At 36.2% G+C, this 21,765-nt stretch overlaps 1 protein-coding gene across 1 annotated transcript in view; it reads right to left on the bottom strand.

The window, feature by feature from the left end:
* Window positions 1-21,765, bottom strand: part of LOC107698978 (collagen alpha-1(XVI) chain-like) — a 72,539-nt gene that overhangs the window by 4,352 nt on the left and 46,422 nt on the right. The window contains exons 28-65 of the mRNA XM_016500116.1: window positions 21,674-21,724; window positions 21,442-21,573; window positions 21,266-21,301; window positions 21,056-21,163; window positions 20,683-20,805; window positions 19,943-19,996; window positions 19,800-19,841; window positions 19,624-19,659; window positions 18,818-18,871; window positions 18,653-18,721; window positions 18,185-18,238; window positions 17,651-17,677; window positions 15,611-15,667; window positions 15,398-15,439; window positions 14,614-14,829; window positions 12,856-12,897; window positions 11,616-11,732; window positions 11,391-11,432; window positions 10,779-10,856; window positions 9,672-9,716; window positions 8,523-8,567; window positions 6,762-6,815; window positions 6,635-6,688; window positions 6,451-6,504; window positions 5,924-5,968; window positions 5,478-5,531; window positions 5,122-5,157; window positions 4,922-4,984; window positions 4,589-4,660; window positions 4,411-4,464; window positions 4,245-4,289; window positions 3,988-4,032; window positions 3,484-3,537; window positions 2,878-2,931; window positions 2,600-2,650; window positions 2,422-2,511; window positions 2,199-2,234; window positions 1,690-1,734 (exon numbers count right to left, since the gene is read on the bottom strand). Of these exons, the coding sequence (XP_016355602.1) occupies window positions 1,690-1,734; window positions 2,199-2,234; window positions 2,422-2,511; window positions 2,600-2,650; window positions 2,878-2,931; window positions 3,484-3,537; window positions 3,988-4,032; window positions 4,245-4,289; window positions 4,411-4,464; window positions 4,589-4,660; window positions 4,922-4,984; window positions 5,122-5,157; window positions 5,478-5,531; window positions 5,924-5,968; window positions 6,451-6,504; window positions 6,635-6,688; window positions 6,762-6,815; window positions 8,523-8,567; window positions 9,672-9,716; window positions 10,779-10,856; window positions 11,391-11,432; window positions 11,616-11,732; window positions 12,856-12,897; window positions 14,614-14,829; window positions 15,398-15,439; window positions 15,611-15,667; window positions 17,651-17,677; window positions 18,185-18,238; window positions 18,653-18,721; window positions 18,818-18,871; window positions 19,624-19,659; window positions 19,800-19,841; window positions 19,943-19,996; window positions 20,683-20,805; window positions 21,056-21,163; window positions 21,266-21,301; window positions 21,442-21,573; window positions 21,674-21,724 (2,376 nt within the window). The remainder of the gene's footprint in view (window positions 1-1,689; window positions 1,735-2,198; window positions 2,235-2,421; window positions 2,512-2,599; window positions 2,651-2,877; window positions 2,932-3,483; window positions 3,538-3,987; window positions 4,033-4,244; window positions 4,290-4,410; window positions 4,465-4,588; window positions 4,661-4,921; window positions 4,985-5,121; window positions 5,158-5,477; window positions 5,532-5,923; window positions 5,969-6,450; window positions 6,505-6,634; window positions 6,689-6,761; window positions 6,816-8,522; window positions 8,568-9,671; window positions 9,717-10,778; window positions 10,857-11,390; window positions 11,433-11,615; window positions 11,733-12,855; window positions 12,898-14,613; window positions 14,830-15,397; window positions 15,440-15,610; window positions 15,668-17,650; window positions 17,678-18,184; window positions 18,239-18,652; window positions 18,722-18,817; window positions 18,872-19,623; window positions 19,660-19,799; window positions 19,842-19,942; window positions 19,997-20,682; window positions 20,806-21,055; window positions 21,164-21,265; window positions 21,302-21,441; window positions 21,574-21,673; window positions 21,725-21,765) is intronic.

Here is a 21,765-nt window from a genome sequence, read left to right on the forward strand (position 1 = left end):
GAACTGCAGTCATGGATTATCTCGGCAAAGGAGAAGTGCTCACTAACACAGATTTAGACAGATTTGTGAACAATATTTGAGAGAAATAGGCCTTTTGTGTACATAGAAAAAGTCTTAGATCTTTGAGTTCAGCTCGTGAAAAATGGCGGCAAAAACAAAAGTGTTGCGTTTATAATTTTGTTCAGTGTATATGGATGTGGATGTGACAATACAGTGTATTGTATATGCCATGGTTTACTTCTGTTCCCTTACAGCCTAATTTACATTCACTTTATGAAAAAAAATGCAGTTGATTCCTTGAAAAGGTCCATATTACCTATGTCAACTAATTTCAACTTACAATATGCGTACTGTACAATAGTAAACATATTTTACTGTTGTTAGCCCCAAATTAATGGAAATTTTGTCTGGATTTATGAAGTGGCCTGCACAGAATAACACACACATTCTGCAAAAACACTTCTGGACATTCAACACAATTTTTTTTTTTTTATTATTGTTTTTTCATTAATTTACCAAACCACACTGTATTGAACTAAAAGCAGCTAAGAAGTGTTATTTTAGCATTATTATTATAATATTATTGTATTTACTATTTTGAATTTGTTTTTTATTTTCATTTTAGTTTTACTTTAAGATTTAGTTAATTTTGTTTTTCTTTGTTGTTTTTTATTTTTATTATTTAATTTTATCATTAAAAAAATATATTTATATAACTTTATTTTTTTATTTCAGTTTTAGTAACTTTAGTACTTACTTATAAACTTATTTTATTTTGTTGCCAAGTCAACATTTCTTACATTCATTTGTTCCATCTAATATTAATATTTTATTATTATTTTTTTTAATTTAAATTAACCAAGATACTTAAAAAGGTTTTAGTTCTTTAGTTCTACACTGCAGCTGAGCAAGCTTTTTTCACTATAATGTATGGCTCATTTAGAAAATGGCCTAAAACAAACAAATACTGATTTCCTACTTTGCATTTCATATCTACTTTTTTTGTCGATATATATTTAGATAATTAATGCTGTTCATTATTATGTTTTCAGTTTAATGATATAAATGTTGGTGCTGTCTAATTGTATTGGTTCAAATGCTAATTAATGCTAGTAGTTACATATCTAAAAACAATGCCCCCCTAAATATCTTCAATGTAGTTAAGCTACTTTTTGCTAATGGCTTGTAAGGTAGGATAGTTTTAATACTTCATAGTTTCAAGTAGCATTCCCAACACTAATGTAAACACATGTAGCAGTCTATACAGAGCTTCTGCAAATGGGTTGAGGGAAAAGCACTGCTCTCATCTCATTCACGCCTAAACTTCAAAAACCTGACAATGCTCTCCTGTCACAGTGACAGATAGAGGCTCCTGTATGGCTTTATTATGGAGCATAATGGTGTCACTATGTAAGCTGAGAGTGGTGTTCAAACAGGCTACTGTGGCAGATGAGGGAGGAAAAAACAAAAGAGTGAAGGCAAAGTGAGGTTAGATAACATGCTCTTGTGATTGCAGATGGAGCCACCTGACAAATGTAAAAACTAACAGGATGTGTTGAGCATGCATAGACGGGAGGGAAAAACTCTCTCTTATGCCTGAATAAGATGTATCCAAATGCACGTGAAAAGATGTCAACGTTCAATGGTGCAAAGATATTATAACAGATATGTGAAAACAACGCATCTTACCTTTGGTCCCGATGGACCAGGTTCTCCTGGCAGGCCTGGGGCTCCCTGCGGTTACAAATAATTATAGGAGTGAAACTGGGACAGATAGTACAAGTTTTGCAGTAATAATGTGCACAAAAACATTCCTATATCAATCAGAATTTAGTCGTATTTTTTCTTATCAACGTAAAAAATATAATTAAAATAAGCCAAAATTCCAGTCTCTAGAATTCCGATTTACCCATAAATAAGATTTACCTGAACTGTGTGTCATACAAACACCTAATTAAAAATCCACTGTAACTGATTATTTATTTATATCTGTGCATGTTTAAATAAAAGTAATTCTGGTTACAAGGCAGAGGAAGTGTTCAAATGTCCATCAATCGAATAAAAACGTTTTCATCTTAAGGTGGAGACTGATTCTGTGGAATTACGGCTTAATCCAACAATTATGTGTAATTGTTATCACAAAGTTGCATATTGTGCATAAAATTTGTATAGTGAAGCAAATCAAAGGAGATACTTACGTCTTTACCCACCGCTCCATCACTCCCTGGTTCACCCTACAGAAAAAAAATACAGAAAAAAAAAAATAAAATACACACACACACACACACACACACACACACACACACACACATATATGTGTGTATGTATATAAATCTGCGACAAAAATGTTTAAAAGAATAATAATGCTATTAAAAATTTATGGTAAATATTATGGTAAACCAACTAAGTTTAGGTACTGACCATCAGCCCTGGATGTCCTGGGAGCCCTGGTGGGCCAGGTAATCCAAGCTGCCCTCTCTCTCCTGCCTCACCTTTTTCTCCCTTAATGCTCTGGTAAAGAACAAAAAGACACAGTAAAGCATTCAAACAATTAAAAACATCACTGACATATTATCTGTTTTAGAAGACTTTTGCTCACCACTCCAGGTGGCCCAACTGGTCCCGGCGGCCCTGAAGATCCAGCAGAACCCTAGAAATTTCCAGTGGAACTGTTAATTTATCACATTCTCGAGGAGTTTATCTGTACACTACCATTCGAAAATTTGAGGTCAGTAAAATTTCTTGTTTTAAAGAAATTAATACTTTTATTCAGCATGAATGCATAATATTGATCATACCAACCCCAAACTTTTAAACAGTAATGTTTATGTACAAACTAGAGAAAAGTGGAGATTATAAGATATTTTAAATACTTACAACATGTCCTGGAGCTCCAGGTGGTCCTTGTGGTCCAGGAGGACCGGGATCACCCTGGAATGTAAGTATAAAAGTTTTTACTTATCAAGATGTGTGTGTCAGATTGCAATCTATAGCACAATGCAAGCATGAGTTCTCAACACTGCCGCAAGGGACATCATGTAATATTATAGTATGGACATAAGTGTTAACTGTCTTCTAACTAATGGAGCAACTGTTTAAAGAGAATAGTCCTGAATATATTAGATATTATAACCATAAGGATGTCTCTTCATCTCCTGTCTGTTTGAATAGAACAGTGAAATGGATTGGCAGTAAAGAAGAGCCAACTCTACCTCTTCCTTGAGTACTGAGGTTTGTAACTGCCACAGTAACATGACAACACACACTGGGTATATGTACAATGGGATCACACAGTTGCAATACATTAGCCAAGCATTTGCATCTGTGATTGCTTACTTGCATAGGGTATGTTGCTGGTCTAAGGGTGCTAAGGGTTATTTTCAGAGCATTCTTTCATTATCTGAAATCTATAGAGCATTTGAAGGGGAATCTATAGCCCATTTAAAGATGCAGTGGCAATATATCTAATAGAAGACAGCTTGCCTCTAGACCAGGCCTTCCCACTGCTCCAGCAGGTCCCTGAGGTCCTCTATCTCCCTACATATAACAATAAAGAAGAGAGAGGGATGATGTAGAGTAAAAGAGAAAGAGATATGTAAAAAGGCAGACTAGCGTAGAAGTAAAAGCTGTTGTGTGTAATTTCTGCACCATTATGTGCCAAATGGATTTGCAAATATAATGATTGTTTTCAAAAAGTTTTCCCATTGTTTGGGTTAGCAAACTGTCTCGTTCCAAACCTATGCCATAGACTGAGCTCAAACTTGGAATGTAGGGTCATTCAGACACACAGAACAATGTGAAAATGCAATATTTACACTTCTGCAGTTGTCTTTGCTCATTAAGAGAACGTATTTGAACATCAAAAACATTACAGGCGTCAGCTTTAAAGACAGGATCAATGGGAAGTAATTTTTTATTCATTTATGCACTACACATTTCAAATAGAAATAATGACAAGGCTATGAAACTCAAAGAAAAGGCTCGTACTTTCATTCCTGGGAGACCTGTGTGTCCTTTGATGCCCTTGAAACCCTGGAATGAGAAACAGTTATACAAGTAAGCCTTTTCCAATCAGAGAGAAGTCAAGTCAAGCTCCTCCTTGGAGATGCCTAATTAAAGTTGACTTTCTTCTTTGTTTCAGTCTTTGTTCCAAATGTTGATTTTGCTATTCATGTGTCACTGATCAAATCTACAAAGAGCTTGGAATGTGAAAACTAAGAAAGAAAATATGGTACGGTTAATACCGGCATTCCCCTGGGTCCAGCAGAGCCAGGCGGTCCTGGTTCACCCTGTGCAATTGTGAGAATAAAACACAGTTAGAAATAATACAAACAGAAAATAAAATAGAATATATATATATATATATATATATATATATGTGTGGTTATAATATTTCTTTTCTTTTCTGACCCTTAAACCTGGTTTTCCATCTTTGCCATCAAGTCCTTCCATTCCAGGTGGTCCCTTTAAACAAAAACAAAATGCAAAACAATATAATTACTTTGTGAAAGTTTTAATTGTGTACGGTGACAACACAGGCTGAACGTCTGCTTTAAAAGGTGTCTATCCATAGGATTCTGAGACTCACAGGCATGCCTGGGGCCCCGGTTGATCCTGGGGGACCTGTGGGTCCCTGTGGGCCCTGAACTCCAGCACTACCCTTAGGGAGTAAATCAAATAAGGGTGAGTGCTTGATAGAGAAGCATCTACACTCCACATTCAAGCCATTTAATGACTAAAGAGTATGTCAGAGGACTTGTTTGTGAAAGTGACCATAAGTGATAATGCCTATGAATGCAAATGATGAGTCATTTATCAAATGTCATTGCTCATATACTGTAAGGATTTATTTCCAGATGTCACTATATTCTATCATTTAATTTATCAATGCATGTTCAGGCATTATAGTACTGTCACTTGCCTTCTCAGCTTGTGGTCCTGGAGGGCCCGGAGGACCTGCTTTTCCCGAGAAACCAGGAGGACCCTGGAGACATGAAGAGAAAAGAGATGAGGTTTATTTCAGAATTAAAGTCCAAATTGTTTACAGTTTGGAATCCATTTCACTTCTATAATGTGACATTTTTGAGTGAAACGGTAGGGAAATGATGACTGAACTCTCACCGGTTGTCCTGGGAATCCTTGGGATCCTTGGAAGCCCTGTAAACAAAAGACGCAAGAACTGTTATTATGCGCACTGTAAATTGTGATCACAGCAACAACATGAGGATGATACACCACAGAATTTATTGAGTAAATACACAACATTTTTAAATATTTATTTTCCAGGAAAAACAGGTATATTCTCAGATCTTGGGCTTGTAAATTTGAAAATGCAAACAGAACATCTTGCTCTACATAGTGTAATATCAAAGAATAAGGTATCATGAGAATGTGATATCAAGGGATATGACACATATAGAAAGATATTTTAAAGGGAAGGATTTTGTTGGCAATATATCAGCAACATGCTTTTCTACCTGATCTCCCTTTGGTCCCACAGGTCCCGCTGTTCCAGCTTCCCCTTTAGGACCCTGCCAGTCAGGGAAATATGTTTTTTAACATCACACATTGTCAGTTTTTGAGAACAATGTTGAATCTGTGTGAGAAAGACTAAAAGAAAAGAACAAAAATCAGCATTCTCCTAAGTTTTTCCACAATCGATCTACAAAATGTTTGAAGCTTTTTGGTTTGATCTGAGAGTTATTACTCACAAAGAGAATACAAAAGGGAAACTAGCTTCTATATATCGTGCATGATTATCAGCCATCCAAGATAGACATAAGGTTTGTTTTGAAAATCCCAATGATAAAAAAGACAAAGCAGTGAAGTGCAGTGCAGTGCTGTTGAGGGTCATGACTTCAGGTAAGAGTCTATATATGTGAAGCAGAAAAAATAAAGGCATTAAAACCGGATGTTTACTCACTGTTGGGCCGACTGGTCCTTGATAACCTGGAGATCCCGGTGGACCCTATTTAAAAACAGTGCAAAGTTTCAAACACTTTACCAAGTCATTATAAGATTTCCTTTGTGAATGCTCCTGCGCGCTTTGAACCCCCAAAGGACAGTCAAAACAATAGGTTGAGGTGCTCTGAAAAGTATGTAATTATGCATTCAAAAGGGTCAGAAAGATTTTTTTTAAAGAATACTTATATTCAGCAAGGACACATTACATTGATCAAAATGACACAGTTACTGTGTTACAAAAGACCTCTATTTTAAATAAATGCTGTTCTTTTGAAAAATCAGCTTTGCCATCACAGGGGGAAAAAAACATTTTAAAATAAATGTTTTCTATTTTAATATATTTTATATTTTGTATTATTTCACATAATTGCTGTTTTACTGTATTTCTGATCAAATAAATTACTGACATAAAAATAGATCCCATTCAAAGTCAATGAATAAACTGGACACTTGAAGTTTAACATTGTTTAAAGAGTGCGTTCTTACAGAATCTCCTTTCTGCCCTGCAGTTCCTGGACTGCCACGCTCTCCTTTAAGGCCCTGGGAAAAAAGCATTATGACTTTAACCCACCAATCAAACAATTAGGAGTTATACAACATGTCAAAACATTAATATATGATGTCTCTGCATCGGGTCAATTGTCAATGGTCAATTGTTGAAACCACTTACAGGGAGTCCAGGCGGTCCCATGGTTCCAGGATAGCCAGGATTTCCTGGTGGACCCTTTGTGAAAATAACAAAAGTAACTCAATAATACAGCACACTGTCCATTAGTATATATTCTTGAGTTACTCACCTGTTCACCTTTCTGTCCTGGAAGTCCGTCTGTCCCTCTCTGACCTTGTTGACCCTATGATTAAAAAAAATGAAAGAGGCATTAGCAACAGAGCCAGCAAAAAAATGCAAATATAAGCATTTTATTCGTCATATACATAAGAAATACTATATTATATTAGTATTACAATATCTTGCTGGAGAATACTTGTTTTTACAGCCTTGCATTTCAGATAATTGTGATCTTAACAGCAAAACAAAACAGCTAATACACCTGCCAAATGCTTGGCAATTATTTTCTAAGACAGGGACGAAAGTAAGGGGAATGAATGAATCCTTCTTTCCTGCCATCTGTATTCCAGGAACAGACAAAAGATGCCGAGTTATTGTTTGTATTGTTTTTACCTTTATAGTCACGGGACAAAACATGCCTATTAGCTATTGCATGCATAATGAAAAAGGCATGGACCTGAGTTGAATTTCATATCAGATAATCCTTCAGTAAATGCCTCCTGCATAGATACATCACTTAAAGGTTTACAGTTTTTACTTAATCGATTTGATACATTCCACTAAATGAAGGTCAATGCTCTTTAAGCAGTTAACATAGAGATCGAAACGGTAACAAAACAATATTCCCAGACAGACTATTCTCATACTAATAATATTTTATTTTTTCTAAATGCATTGGCCTTATTTAAAATCGACTGAGGAAAAACTGTAAATAAATTAGTGCCCTGTGCGAAGAAAACAAAATGTTTTGTCAGGATTTTTTAATCAGCAAGGTCAAGGACAAACGGATTTCAACGTCATAAACACTTTCCCCAAGAAAAATAAAACTGCATAAATAATGGTAATGAATTTAAGAGTTGCCGGCAGCAGGTTTGAAAGTCTCAGACCTGCTTCATGCGTGTTAAATCATTAAGTGCATTGCCGTGCCTAGCAGGTGGATTTGATCTCACTGGTTTAACTTTAATTTAATTTAAGAATGATTAATGAAAGCAGTCCATTCTAAACTCACATCACTGGTTGAGTGAGACTTTGACATGTCGGACCACTCCAACAAACAAAGTTGTGAATTTGTCAGTGTTTAGACTCTTCAGGAACTTAATAATAGCTCACTTACAGTTGTCTCTGCACATTAAACGGAAATAGAAGAGGGAGTATTTGGCTTCATCTTTAAGCTAGAAAAAAGAATTATATCCCTCTATTGGCTGTCTCTTTTGGAAATGTCTTTCTTTTATTTTCCTGAATCTTGCTGACTGCACACTCTCCTCAGCGGTTCATTTATATATCATTCTATTAGCGGATCAATTCCACTGAAAATTTCATTTTGGAAAACATTGGCATACTGTAAATCTTTATTTTCTGCTTTTCCATGCTAATAGGAAAAGAAAAAGAAAAACAGCAAAAAAAACTACACCGCTGAGTTTGTTGTTTCAAACCGTTTCGATTGAAGCAAATGAAAGAAAGTCAGATAAAGCTCACAAAGCATAAAGCTGGACAACATTAAAATAAAATCCATTCTGGCTCAGACTCAATTCATCAGTAAGCCCAAACCTCTGTTATAACATGCCGTTCAAGGCGTTGCAAAATAACCTGTCAGCAGCACATACACAATGGCTATGGAGAGATAATTGAACAAGCACCACAGCACTACAGTTATACTTCTCTGTCATGGCATTCATTATGGTGCACGAGAGAAGATGGGCTGGTTTCTGAGGTAATTAAACATCTTCTGTGTTTGTCTGAGCTGATCGTAAGTTTGCATGCTTTGACTTACAGGCAGTCCAGGAGGCCCTTGAGGACCAGGGAAACCAATATTGCCCTATAAAAGAATGATAATAAGAGAGCAACAGTTAGAAATATATTCCTTTATAATGGACAAAAACAAGAAACAAACAAATAAAAGCAATCCTGTCAAGAAGACCCTTGCACATGCATCCCAATTTTCCTCTTCATTTCTCATAGTTATGCAGCCTGTTTTACTATAGTTTTTGAATACTTGATACTAGTAAAGTGAGATGAAATGTACAACTTGACAGAATTGAACAGAAAAACTATTTGTGTGGTCCACTGCGCAACGCTTAGTGGATCACGATCAACTTTCAGTGGGTTTGTTCTGTTTGTTGCATTTTGTGTTCAGAGCAGTAATTGATACAAATATGTCACAGCTATTGAGGTTTTAGGTTATTGACATGGCATCCTTTGCACTTAATATTCCATGGACAACACATTTTTTAATACTCTTTTTTTTGTAGTTAAATCACTGTTTTATATATATTTATATAATTTATGCTGTGGGAACACAAGACACACACACATGCACACACAAACAAACAAACACTTTTTTTGGGATTCTTTTAACAATGTAAGAGTGTAAAAGTCTTTATAGTCACCTTTGAAATGAAATCAAAAGTGAAAAGAAAATTAAATAAAAAAGCATTGATTTCTTTACAAAAAAAAGAAGAAATGACAAGTTTAAGTGGACACAACGTCTTAACTCTCAATTACATGTTGAAATTAGATTAGGCACAGATTTGGGACTATTTTGGAAAGCATTCTGCAATTCTGGGTCAAACCTGTAGGGGCCACTCTAACCTCACAACAAAGAAGTAATTGACTGTTCTCCCTTCTTGGTTTATTGTAACTGAAAACACTGAACCTAAAAGAAAATAGATTGTGCAAACACACACTGCATTTGTGGGATTAAATTACTAAATTAAGTCATGTAGAACAGTTCTCTGTTTGCTGCAATTCTGTAAGAAGTGCTCAACATTGGTTTGTCTCTATATGATATGGACTGCACTCTGAAAGCCATCTGGGGTCACTCTGTCTCAGTTTCTAAGAAAAGAGGGCTAAAAAGGCAATCCTGCCAGAAACGACCTTTTAGGAGACAATCTGGAGCATAACTGGCAAAGTAGAAACTTACTGGGGTTCCAGGAAGACCAGGAGGTCCTCGCTCACCTCTAGGACCCTACAGTGAAGACAGACCATGATAATGTTTTATAGCATACGGTGTCAGGCGAAGCAACCATTATAACTGGGGCTATATAATAATCATTATTTTACATTATATATGTATATAATTATATATTAATATATAACATGTTAATTTGGTGTGAATACCTATGATTAAAAACATATTTACAGCATTTCAATGAACAGTAAGTTAATATTGTATTACATTTTACATGCAACATTGTTTGCTTTTGCTCCTAAATCATTTTTAACAAAGCCGCAACAGAACAGTTGTGCCTTTCTGAGCAAAAAACACCGCTGTTTCATTACTGAATGAATCCATGGTTTAGAACGAGTGAACCAAAGATTCAGTGACCCATTCATAAAGACAGTAATTTGCTTAGTTTCTGAACAAATCAGCTACTTCAATATTCATTTTTAAACCCATTAATGCCCATTTAAAACCCATTCATCTTAAAGTATTATTTATGCATTTCTAACTGTGGTGTAAATGCATTCACACAACCTCTGAAGAGTCTGAAGATGCAGAAAAACAATTTTATGGCCGCATTGTAGCCTTATGTGGAGTAAGTTCTATGTTGAATCAAAAAGTTTGCTTTGATTCTGTTTTGAAATAAATAGCAGCTAACTACGATGACTAGGACCAAGCAGAAGTCTCTGCCAACTGGTTGCATCAACAGTGGACTGAATGAACGTGCAGGCGGTATGAAGTAATCCTACTATGCCTAGCGCCCACCTACTTGTCTTTCAGCAAATCAGTTTTAGACAACTGGGCAAACATTACAACACCTAATTAATATTCATGAGCCAAGATGAAAATAAATATGTCCCCCTCCTTTTCATATTATTCCTAAGCCTCTGATAACACAAATCTGGGAAAGAATTGGGGACAGAATAATATAATTGGAGTGTGCTATATATATATATATATATTTATATATTTGCTTTTAATATTAAAATATTGTGTTGTTAGATTCGCAACAGTTAGGATAAAGCAGAGCTCTTGTATCCTCTCTAATAGGCACTGATAGTAATGAAACTCGGCAGAATCTCTCACCGGCTCTCCTTTGACCCCTGCGGTCCCTGGGAATCCGGGCATCCCTGGTGCACCAGCGCACTGACCACTGTTACTCGTCTAAAAACATTGAGCAGACAGACATGAGGGGTTACAATCAAGAAATGCGTGCACAATTTGAAGAGAAACAAATAATGACTTTAGGTGATGAAAGGAACAGCTTTGTGTCAGAACAATGGAACAGTGGATTACAATTTTCAATAATGTGACAGTAGCTCAGCTGCTTTCATAATAGTATAGCTTTTCCAGTAACAAGCTACCTTTTCCCAATGAGTAGAAGAGTGTGATTTACTCAACTATGTAGTGTTCCAATTCATTTTAGTGAATTGGTTTGTTTGAACATTCGTATAAATGGACCATTTTAAAACGATTCACTAATTCACTAAGAACCTTTGTATAATGCCCTGTATCTTTTTTATGTAATATATTTAGTTAAATTCATTAAACTTATTTGTATTTTGAATCCTGTCATCATAATTGAGATTTCATTAAATTGAGATTAACATTATGAGTAGCTTGTAGCTTGGGAAGCTTCCCTATCATGGTTTCATATGAGTGTAAAAAGAGCATTAATCAATCGGTCCATAGACTTACAGGCCCACTTGGTGTTTCTTCTCTCTGCAGCTTCTCTATACACTGTAAAGGTGATCATAGAGATAGGTTTAGTACTGTATGTTCATGAGCATGAGCAAAACTACTGTAGAAATCAATGGCATGCCAAACAGAAAGCTTAAAACAACAGCAAACAAACAAATCAACGTTACCCACACCCTTTTCTGTTTAATACCAATCACATCATCCATCATTCATCCCTCTCACCCGTTCACATCCATCTAAGTGTTCAACGCCAGGCTTGCCCTGATCTCCCTTCTCGCCCTTAGCGCCAACCATGCCAGGCACACCTGGTAGACCCTTGGAGCATTCGCCACAGCCCTCCTACAGTGATGCATACACATGACACAAACACATATGTGTACTCACTGAAAGAACAAATGAACAATAAAAACACAGCACCTGCATGCAAATACAAGTGAATAGTAGTGCTGCATTGAAGAGTAAAAAGGTACAGACAGACTGAGAAAGATTCATGAAATTCAAACACTGGATATTTTGTTAACAGTAAAAACTATACTCTCACATTACAGTTTGATAGAACAGGAATTAAAGAATCCAAATAACCCCGGCTCAAAGAATGTACAAGGTTTCAAAGTAAAAAAAAAATAAAAAATAGGGTTTGCAAAATAAATGTATTCTTCTGCCTGAACAGCACACATTTGTCATTAAGACGTGTGTGTGTTCACTGTGGGAACAAGATGGAAACGTCTCAACAGGGAATGCCAAAATTCCGGTCAGGAGAAAGTGATATCAGAGCCTGACTGCCAGCATGTCCGGAACACCTCATGGGAAACACACTCACGCGTGTGAGGAGGGGCTGAACAAGGTTGCATTTATTTGATAAAATAAATGCATACATATCAAATATATGTATATACAGTATATATAAATATATTTGATAAAATAAATACAACCTTGATCATCATAGGAGACTAAAAAAATCTTATCAATCCCAAACATTTGAATGGTAGTTTAAATAAATAAATAAATTTTTAATAGCTTCGCTATGTAAGAATCATAAACTATGTATACATTAAAATGGTTGTATATGTATGAGATATGCCAGGCTTAAAATGCAGCACTCGATTTTATGCAATATGTAACAGGGGTACCCTGCTTCATCTCTCTATCCACCATGGGGTCCTGGGTCTCAAAAAGGTTGAAACCCCCTGCACTAAAAATTCCATCATCCAAATGAAAATGCATGCAGTGCATAGATGTCTTGCTGTTGTATGTGTACTACTTTGGGGGCAGAATGAAAAAATAACATCTATTCACACCACACCAACTATGCTAATGTGTATGTTTCTGTACACATTATATTACCAGATAATACCAGTGTTTCCTTGCACATGCATACTAATAATGTCATAGAGAGAGAGATAAGTTGAACACGTGCAGTTAATACAGATAAGTTAGCATGTGGGCTAGACTGTTCGCTTACCTTGCCTGTGGAAGCTGAATCCTGAGGCATCAAAACAGGAGGCTGCAAGATGGAGGAGACAGTCAGCCATGGTGACTGCATCAAAAACACTTTTACATTTCACAACAAATGAATGTGCAATAATCATCAGAAGTTCAGAAGAAAGTGACTATGGTGAGACCAAGGCAATGCAGTACACTAAAAGGTTATTTTTTAAAAGCATTGCTCAGGAAGTAAAGTTATGAACTCATTATTATTAATAACAAAAATCTCATTTTAATAATGGAACTATTTTGCATGAAATTATTCAGAAAAAAATCGGAGCTGAATTTAACGTGATAAATTATTTCACATTATGCTACAATTATTTATTATGCTGTCATTTCAAAACAGTTTACTGACTAACTGCATCCATAAACATGTAAATGAAAATATAATAAAAAAAAATATATATTGTGCTACTGTATTGGCCATTTACAGCATGGATAAGATGTTTCACATCCTTCTTTACAAAGCATTAGTTTCAGAGCACAAAAGACTTTCAGAAGGACAAAAAACAAAACTTCATTGTGCAACACCCACAATGTACTTCAAACGTATATGGAATACTATATGTAATGAATCCCCAGAGTATTTTAAAGCGTAAAAAAAATAAAAAAATAAACTAAAATTCCACTTCACCTCGTACCAATATATTATATGCACTTGGCCCACATGGCCCTTTTTTGTATAGATGACTGAAATATTCCTCTAACTACAGTTAAACCAGAGAACTTGACCGACTATGAGAGTGGCTCTCAGGTGCTCTTGAAGGTGCTATGAGCATCCAGCATGTAGATCTCCTCTCACCACTGGCTGGTTTGGGCTCTCCACAGCTCAGTAAAGTGGTTTCATTGCAGGACCACTCATATAATGACATCTTATGCCATCCAGTTAATCTACTGTAATTATGGTTTTAATATGGTAATTGGTCACCTTTTTAGTTTTTTTAAAAGAACCATTTGAAATTCCTAATATTATTCATTACTTCTATTTAATTGAACTATTTAGTGTTTTTGGCTCTATAGAACAGAATTAATTTGTATATTAATGAACTAGCTTTGGGATTAAGTTGTTTGCGGGGTCTGTTTCTCAAAGGTTGGCGAACGAGAGTTAAATGAATAACATGGTTTAAATCTGATTGTGCTCTGGAAGAACTCGGTGGTCTGAGTCTGCCGATAGAAGTGGAGCAAAGCGGGCCGGGACAGAAGTCTGGCCAAATATCCGCTGCAGGCTGGAAGCCCGGAGCTCTGATTTCAGGATGGGCCTCCAGCCAGCTAGGAAAATATGTGTGCGGAGAGACAGGGCCATTAATGCCAAAATCCTGCTTTCAACCAAAGATCTAATGGCTCTTTCTGTATGGAACATCACTCACAGTAATGGCCGCCCTAACCGTAACTCAACACAATGGCAGTGTTTATCATTACACAAAGCCTCGGAGACTGTGAGTTAACTCTGAAAGGGTAATGGGACCTTTGGTGGCCATAAAGGACATACTGCAGGAGAGACGCCTCATGGAGTGCCGAGTTAAGATCTTTACAAATGCTTACTGGTTCCTTTTCGTATTATAAAAAAGCTGCTGTTGTCTTCGTGAATCACCTCTAGTGAGCTCTGTCTCCCTGCACCGGTTTAAAGGAGGCCCAACCCACTCCCCCTCTAACGCAGAAGTCGACCAACCAGGCTCCTTGCTCTGTGTTTATATACTGTAATAAAAGCTCCTCCCCCTGTCTGGTTACTCACTGCTTGGCCGGGTGGACCCGGTTTCCCTGGTATGCCATCGTTGCCAGGGAGACCCTGTAAGAAGGAACTGAGGTTGAATTGGTTTAGCTTGTGGCTACAATCTGGACACCTCCTTCTCCAGCGGGGCAGAGGGAAAGTAGCCAAAGCCCTGGACCCTCTCCTGGTTTGTGTTCCAGCTCGGAGTAGACATTTACATTTTTTCTTGCCTTTCTCTGTCTATTTTTTAATTTCAGTTCTTCTGAGACTTGGGAAATCAACACAACACCAGGTTAAAGACCACTCAGTGCTCACGGTGAGGTCATACAGAAGTCAATTTGCCAGTTTATCAGGGTGATTTAAATGATGATGGGCTTACATACCATTATAATTCCCATTGTATATTTAAAGGGGTCATATGATGCTTTTTTAACGATATTTGGTGTATTTGGTGTAACAGAATATGTTGACATGCTTTAATGAAAAAATAAAACATTATTAAAAAATGCTCTCAGATTCCTTTTTGTGTCTCCATAAGTCCATTAGTAGAGTGTAGCACTGAAACCCTATCGTAATTGCTATTCATGAATGAATGAATGAATGAATGTTGTAATTCTACTGTAATTGCTAGGATTTTTTCTTGTACAGACTTCTCAAAATGCAGAGATTTAAGCAGCAGAAGAGCGATACAGAGTCATGAATGTTGTAATTCTACTGTAATTGCTAGAATTTTTTCTTGTACAAACTTTTCAAAATGCATAGATTTAAGCAGCAGAAGAGCGATACAGAGTGAAAAAGGATGTCAGACCTGAGGACCAGGCTGCCACCTGCTCTCACCACCTGGGACCCCCTGCAAGAAAAGAGTAATTGACTTCAGCACTGTGAATGACATCAGGTCTCATGATGAGACGTGAGTGATTTAAAAGGTTTTGTTTAATAGCCCACATTCTTAGAGTGTGTATGCGTGAGAGTGTGTTAATGTCTTCTTGATTAACAACAATAAAATAAAGCATTAGCTCACAGGTCCACCGGTTCCAGGGAACATATAATTCAAACAGTTGCACTCTGCTGGTTCACCCTACGACACAACAACAACAAAAAAATTGGTTACAGTGAGTTGTACATTTTCTGAGTAAACTGCCACAACTAGTCAAGATTGTTTCCAGGGTGATGCTATGTGGTTGCTAAGGTATTCTGAATGATTTTTATGTTGCTAGGTGTTTGTTTACTGGAACAAATTATATATTTAATTAAATATATTCAACCTAACCTAAAAGAGAGCATCACAACTCAGCAAAGCTAATATTTATTTGTATTGTTGTATTATTTTTGCTATTTGACAATAACTAAATTATAATTTAGACTACAACAACAAAAAATATACCCATTGTATTATTATTATTATTATTAATAAATTAATGCATACTGATTTATTAATAATAGCAATAACAATATTAAAATGAATTTGAGCTAATTTAAAATATAATAATAATAATAATAATAATAATAATAATAATAATGTTTTTATATAATGACATTTGACAGCTGAGAAGTGAAAATAAAGTATTGTATTAGTAAAACATTTGTATTTGGAATAATAATAGTGATAATTCCCTTATTACATTCCCAAAGATTATCATAGATTTTACTAATATTTTGAATAAGTTTTTATTTTTTTTATTTTAGTTAGAGTTTTTGTAAAAAAAATTGTATATATAATTGTCTATATAATTTTTATTCATCTTTAGGTTTAGTTATTTTAGTACATCAAGTTAATGTAAATTAAAATAAGAAATGTTGCCTTAGCAACTAGCTAAAATATTTTTTTCTATATTTTATTTCAGTTAACGTTTATTTTATTTTAGATTATTTTTTTTTTATGGTTTTATTTTAGTTTCAGTTAACTATAATAACCATGGTCCCAACATGCACACGCACACACACACCCGCACACACACAAGCATGTTACATTGTGTTGCAACATGACATGATGTCGAAATTACAAAAAGATTTGCTGTAGAATTCTATCCTTGCACTCAACAGGAATCACAGAGCACTTCATCACACTTAAGTGGAATATGCATCATTTGATATCAGCTGACACTTTCCTCTGTGTTTAGACAAATTAGTCTGGGAGACTACAGAGGACATTAAAGAATGAAGCATTTCCGATTTTACTAATATTTTGAATAAGTTTTAATTTTTTTTATTTTAGTTAGAGTTTTTGTAAAAAAAATTGTATATATAATTGTCTATATAATTTTTATTCATTTTTATTTCAGCTTTAGGTTTAGTTATTTTAGTACATCAAGTTAATGTAAATTAAAATAAGAAATGTTGCCTTGGCAACTAGCTAAAATATTTTTTTCTATATTTTATTTCAGTTAACGTTTATTTTATTTTAGATTATTTTTTTTTTATGGTTTTATTTTAGTTTCAGTTAACTATAATAACCATGGTCCCAACATGCACACGCACACACACACACACACACACACACGCACACACACAAGCATGTTACATTGTGTTGCAACATGACATGATGTCGAAATTACAAAAAAGATTTGCTGTAGAATTCTATCCTGGCACTCAACAGGAATCACAGAGCACTTCATCACACTTAAGTGGAATATGCATCATTTGATATCAGCTGACACTTTCCTCTGTGTTTAGACAAATTAGTCTGGGAGACTACAGAGGACATTAAAGAATGAAGCATTTCCAGGGCTTTTCTTTCGAGGTCTCTCTTTCTCATCTCCCTCACGCTCACTTCCTTTCTTTTTGATACGCTGTGATGTTGTCAGATTACAGATGACAGCTGTAATATTCACCAATTAATAGCCTTGTTTTAGCTCGAGGGCATTTTTATCTTTTTCAGCACTGTCAAACTCTTCTGTCAGATTTATGCGTCTGTTTGTGTCTCCAGGGTGGACACATCACTGTGCATACAGACGGTCGCTATAAACATTACTCCTCCTATCCATCGTCCCCTCCACACACGCTCTCACTGTTTCGGGGAACCAGGAAATCGCCTCTCCAGCTCACTGATCCAGACACTTACCTTGTCACCCTTAGGCCCAGTGGCTCCCTGAAAGACAAGGAGAAACACACACACACACACACACAGACACACACAGGCACAGTTAGACAGTCTTATTGTGTGTAACTCTCCAGGGCCAGCTAGATGAGTGTGGATCGGGGAGGAGCAGTGGCAGGTGATGTGATGCAAGCAGACAATGTGTTGCTGTTAGGGATCCAGGCAGAGTCGAATATGACCCGAGTCGGTCTCTGGATTCGCTCCTTAAGCTCTCTGCGACAAAGCCCCAGGTAATTAACATCTGATGTGAGAACAGACAACGCTAACTTTGCTTTTTTAATGAGACAAGCTCTGGCAAGACAACAAACTCTCACTGCCTTTGTCTCTGCAGTTTATTGAAGTTCGTTTGATGCCGTCTCTAGATGGCAGAGCAATGAACAATGGACAATATGCTTGGGTGAATGTGTTAATCACAGAGCGTGTGTCACAATATGGGAATAAGCAAGAGGAGTTAAGCAAAGAATTGCTGGAGAGGATTAAACAAACAAACAAACTTACAGGACTCCCATCCTGCCCTGGTATTCCAGGAAATCCTTGTGTTCCATCCCTACCCTGTGACACAGATTATATAAATCATTTAAAATTGCAAGACAAAAAAAATAACACTGGCTGTATCTCATCCCACTCCCTATTTCCTATGATGTGAAACTGCATACTTAATATTAAATATGTGCTTATCTTGCATTATTTCACTTGGATGGTATAAGATGCCCTGAGTAAATACAGCTGGATAAAACAAAAAAATGTTTCTGTCTTCATTTCAGGCTGCAAAGCAACAAAATGTGATTATTTTAAAGGGGGGTGATTCTTTGCTATACCCACTGTATTATGCAAAACAGATAATCACATCCATAATGGCATTCAGATATTAAATATAATGACGAGAGTCTGAACATAAAAAAATGGCTGCATCATTTGCTGGGGAAAATCTTTTGGTGCATGTTTTACTGTATCTCAAGTTCTTACCGGTGGTCCGATTGGTCCCATTCCCATTGGCCCCTGTGGCCCTGGTGGTCCCATTTCTCCCTTTGGACCCTATTGATATCAAGCAATACATTAGGACAGCAGTGAGGTCAGATCCAGAGTGTCTTTTGGCCTGAAGAGTACTGTGTCATTGCGTTGGTGATCTACCCTTTGTCCTGCTGGTCCAATCGGCCCTGCAGGTCCCAGACGTCCTTCTGGACCCTGTAGGACACACGATTGTTTTTACACTTGGTTTCCATATGTGGTGCTTATTAAAAGGGCTGTTTTATTTATTATTGTGACTCATACACTACTGTTCAAAAGTTTCAGGGCTACTAAAAAAATTATTTTGTTTTTTTTTAAAGAAAATTATACTTTTATTCAGCAAGGATGCAATAAATTGATGAAAAATGACAGTAAAGACATTTATAATATATTAAGATTTCTATTACAAATAAATACTGTTCTTTTGAACTTTCTATTAATTAAAAAAGCTTGAAAAATGTATCATCGTTTCCACAAAAAGATTAGGCAGCACAACTGTTTTCAACATTGATAATAATAAGAAATGCTTCTTGAGCAGCAAATTAGCATATTAGAATGATTTCTGAAGGATCGTGTGACACTGAAGACTGGAGTAATGATGCTGAACATTCAGCTTTGCCATAATAGGAAAAAATTACATTTGAAAAATATATTCAAATATAAAACAGTTATTTTAAATTCTAATAATATTACACAACTTTACTGTTTTTACTGTATTTTTAATTAATCAAATGCAGCCTTGGTGAGCATAAGAAACTTCAAAAACATTAAAAAAAAAATACCGATTTCAACTTGTGAACAGCAGTGTATGTATCAGATAACATGTAAAAATAGAAAATTCAAAGAGAACAAAATCTAGAAATTTGCATACTCAAAGGCCCAAATCCATGTGTGAACACCCAATAACACAATACGTTTTGTGCACTTACAGCAGCTCCGGGAAAACCTCTAGGTCCCTGCTCACCCTGAGTGAGAACATCAAAACATTACAAAGAGCTGGTGCATTAAAGGAACTATTTAAATGCAACTGAGGCCTGCACATTTCTCTAAAAATGGTATAAATGAAAACAGTTTTTCTGAGTGATTACAATAAATGTTCATTCACCTGTAGTCCTGGAAGGCCAATACCTGGAAGCCCAGCATCACCCTAATAATAAATAAACATGAGCATCACTCCACAGTCAATCTTATAACTCTCACACACAGGTGTGACTGATGTATGCACATTAGTCAGGTGTGTAACTTTACCTGACTGCCTTTGAACCCTGGAGGTCCCTGGACACCAGGTGGGCCTGGCCGACCCTATAGAATAAAGATAATAAAGAAAGAGTCCAGACATGCCATTTTTTTAGGGCTGCTGAACAATAAAAAAAAAACAACAAAAAAACAATTAATCACTAGGGGTATAAATCAGCTATTTTATCACGATACAATATAACATTGATTCTCTTACAATACTTGCTGATACCTCAAAACCTGCCGCAATACAATTATGATTTGATTAAATTTATATATTGATATAATTTTATTATGTGCCTATTTTAACCAGTTACATTTTAAAAACTCACAAATGGAAACAAAATATAACAAGAATATTTAAGTGAACTTCCATATAGTTAGTAATTTGATCGATGCATTGATCTGTATCAATGTATCATTATAACCCTATTAATCACACATATTTGTTTAATGGCATCTTAACTAAGTACTATCAATATTAAATCACAGGAGTTAAAAGCCTTTTTTTTGTTTTTTTTGCTCTTTTTATCATCTGCTAGGCCAAAATCGCAAGTTCAGTTGCTTAGAAATGTGGACCCCTCCTCAACAAGCTGCATGACTTAAAGTATCAGTCATATATGTAGCACAAATTGCATGCTCCTCAGTTAGGCTTTTTATTTTAGATGTCTAACCCTATGTATGTGCAATAGTCATACAAAACTCCACTAATTCATTGCGAAAGCATGCATTTGTACAGAAAAAACTTGCACCTGTTTGCCTGCTCTGCCCTCCCCTGGCAAACCTGGCTCTCCTCTCTCTCCCTTGGGCCCTGGTAAGCCAGCAACATTGCCATTTCCTTCAGGGAGTGATGGACAGCTGTCACACGCGTCTCCCTGGCGATGCAGACACAGATGCAATAAAAAAAAGACAGAAAGCTTTTAAATTGCAAGTGAGGAGAATTCCAGATGGTCAACCATGCTTAATCTGGTATTTTTTTGCCTTCAAATTTATACACAGTCATATAAATGGTGTAATCTATTATATCAACATGATGAATGATAATTAACATATCCAGTGATGGCGCATAATTTACTGCAATGCAATTAATATGTGACCGCATGATCAATGTCATGTGACAATGACCTTTTCTCCTTTTAGTCCATTAAGGCCATTCCTGCCTGGTTCTCCTTGAGGTCCTGTGGGTCCAGCTGCCCCATCCACTCCTGGGTCTCCCTGTAAACCCTGATCACCCTACGCACATAAAAATTATATTTAATGCTTAGAAAAATACTAAGCTATACTATACTGTGAACATATTATTATATGCAAAGCTTTAAAAACTAATTAACTTACTTTCCCTCCTTCGAAACCTTGCAGACCTGGTGGCCCCTGTTGAAACATCCATTTTGAAAACAGGGTCAGTGTGTTTTGGGCTTCTCAAATTAAAAATGTATTCGCTGATACACTAGAAGCAACACACCACCCTTGCCTCCTCCAATATAAAGCGATCATAAAATAGTCAGGCTTACCTGTTTGCCTTCAACTCCTTCTCCTGGTGGACCTGGAGGTCCTGGAGGGCCACGTTCCCCTGTGACCTTTATCGTAGATAGGCCACTTCCCACCTCAGAGGTAGTGGTTTGGCACACGCCACATGAGTCTCCCTTAAATACAAGGCACATGTTGTTTTTGTCCCACGTAAACACATCCACAATACACTTGTATTGAAGGAGAGAAAATCATTGTTTAAAAACATTCACTTACCTTTTCACCTTTTGGACCAGGTGTTGCTATACCGGGTTGTCCAGAATCACCCTGTAAAAAAATTACACCACAAGTAAAAATGCAGTTAGTTT

Source organism: Sinocyclocheilus anshuiensis, unplaced genomic scaffold (genome assembly GCF_001515605.1).
Source record: "Sinocyclocheilus anshuiensis isolate Anshui unplaced genomic scaffold, SAMN03320099.WGS_v1.1 scaffold74, whole genome shotgun sequence".
In the NCBI taxonomy this organism is placed as follows: domain Eukaryota; kingdom Metazoa; phylum Chordata; class Actinopteri; order Cypriniformes; family Cyprinidae; genus Sinocyclocheilus; species Sinocyclocheilus anshuiensis.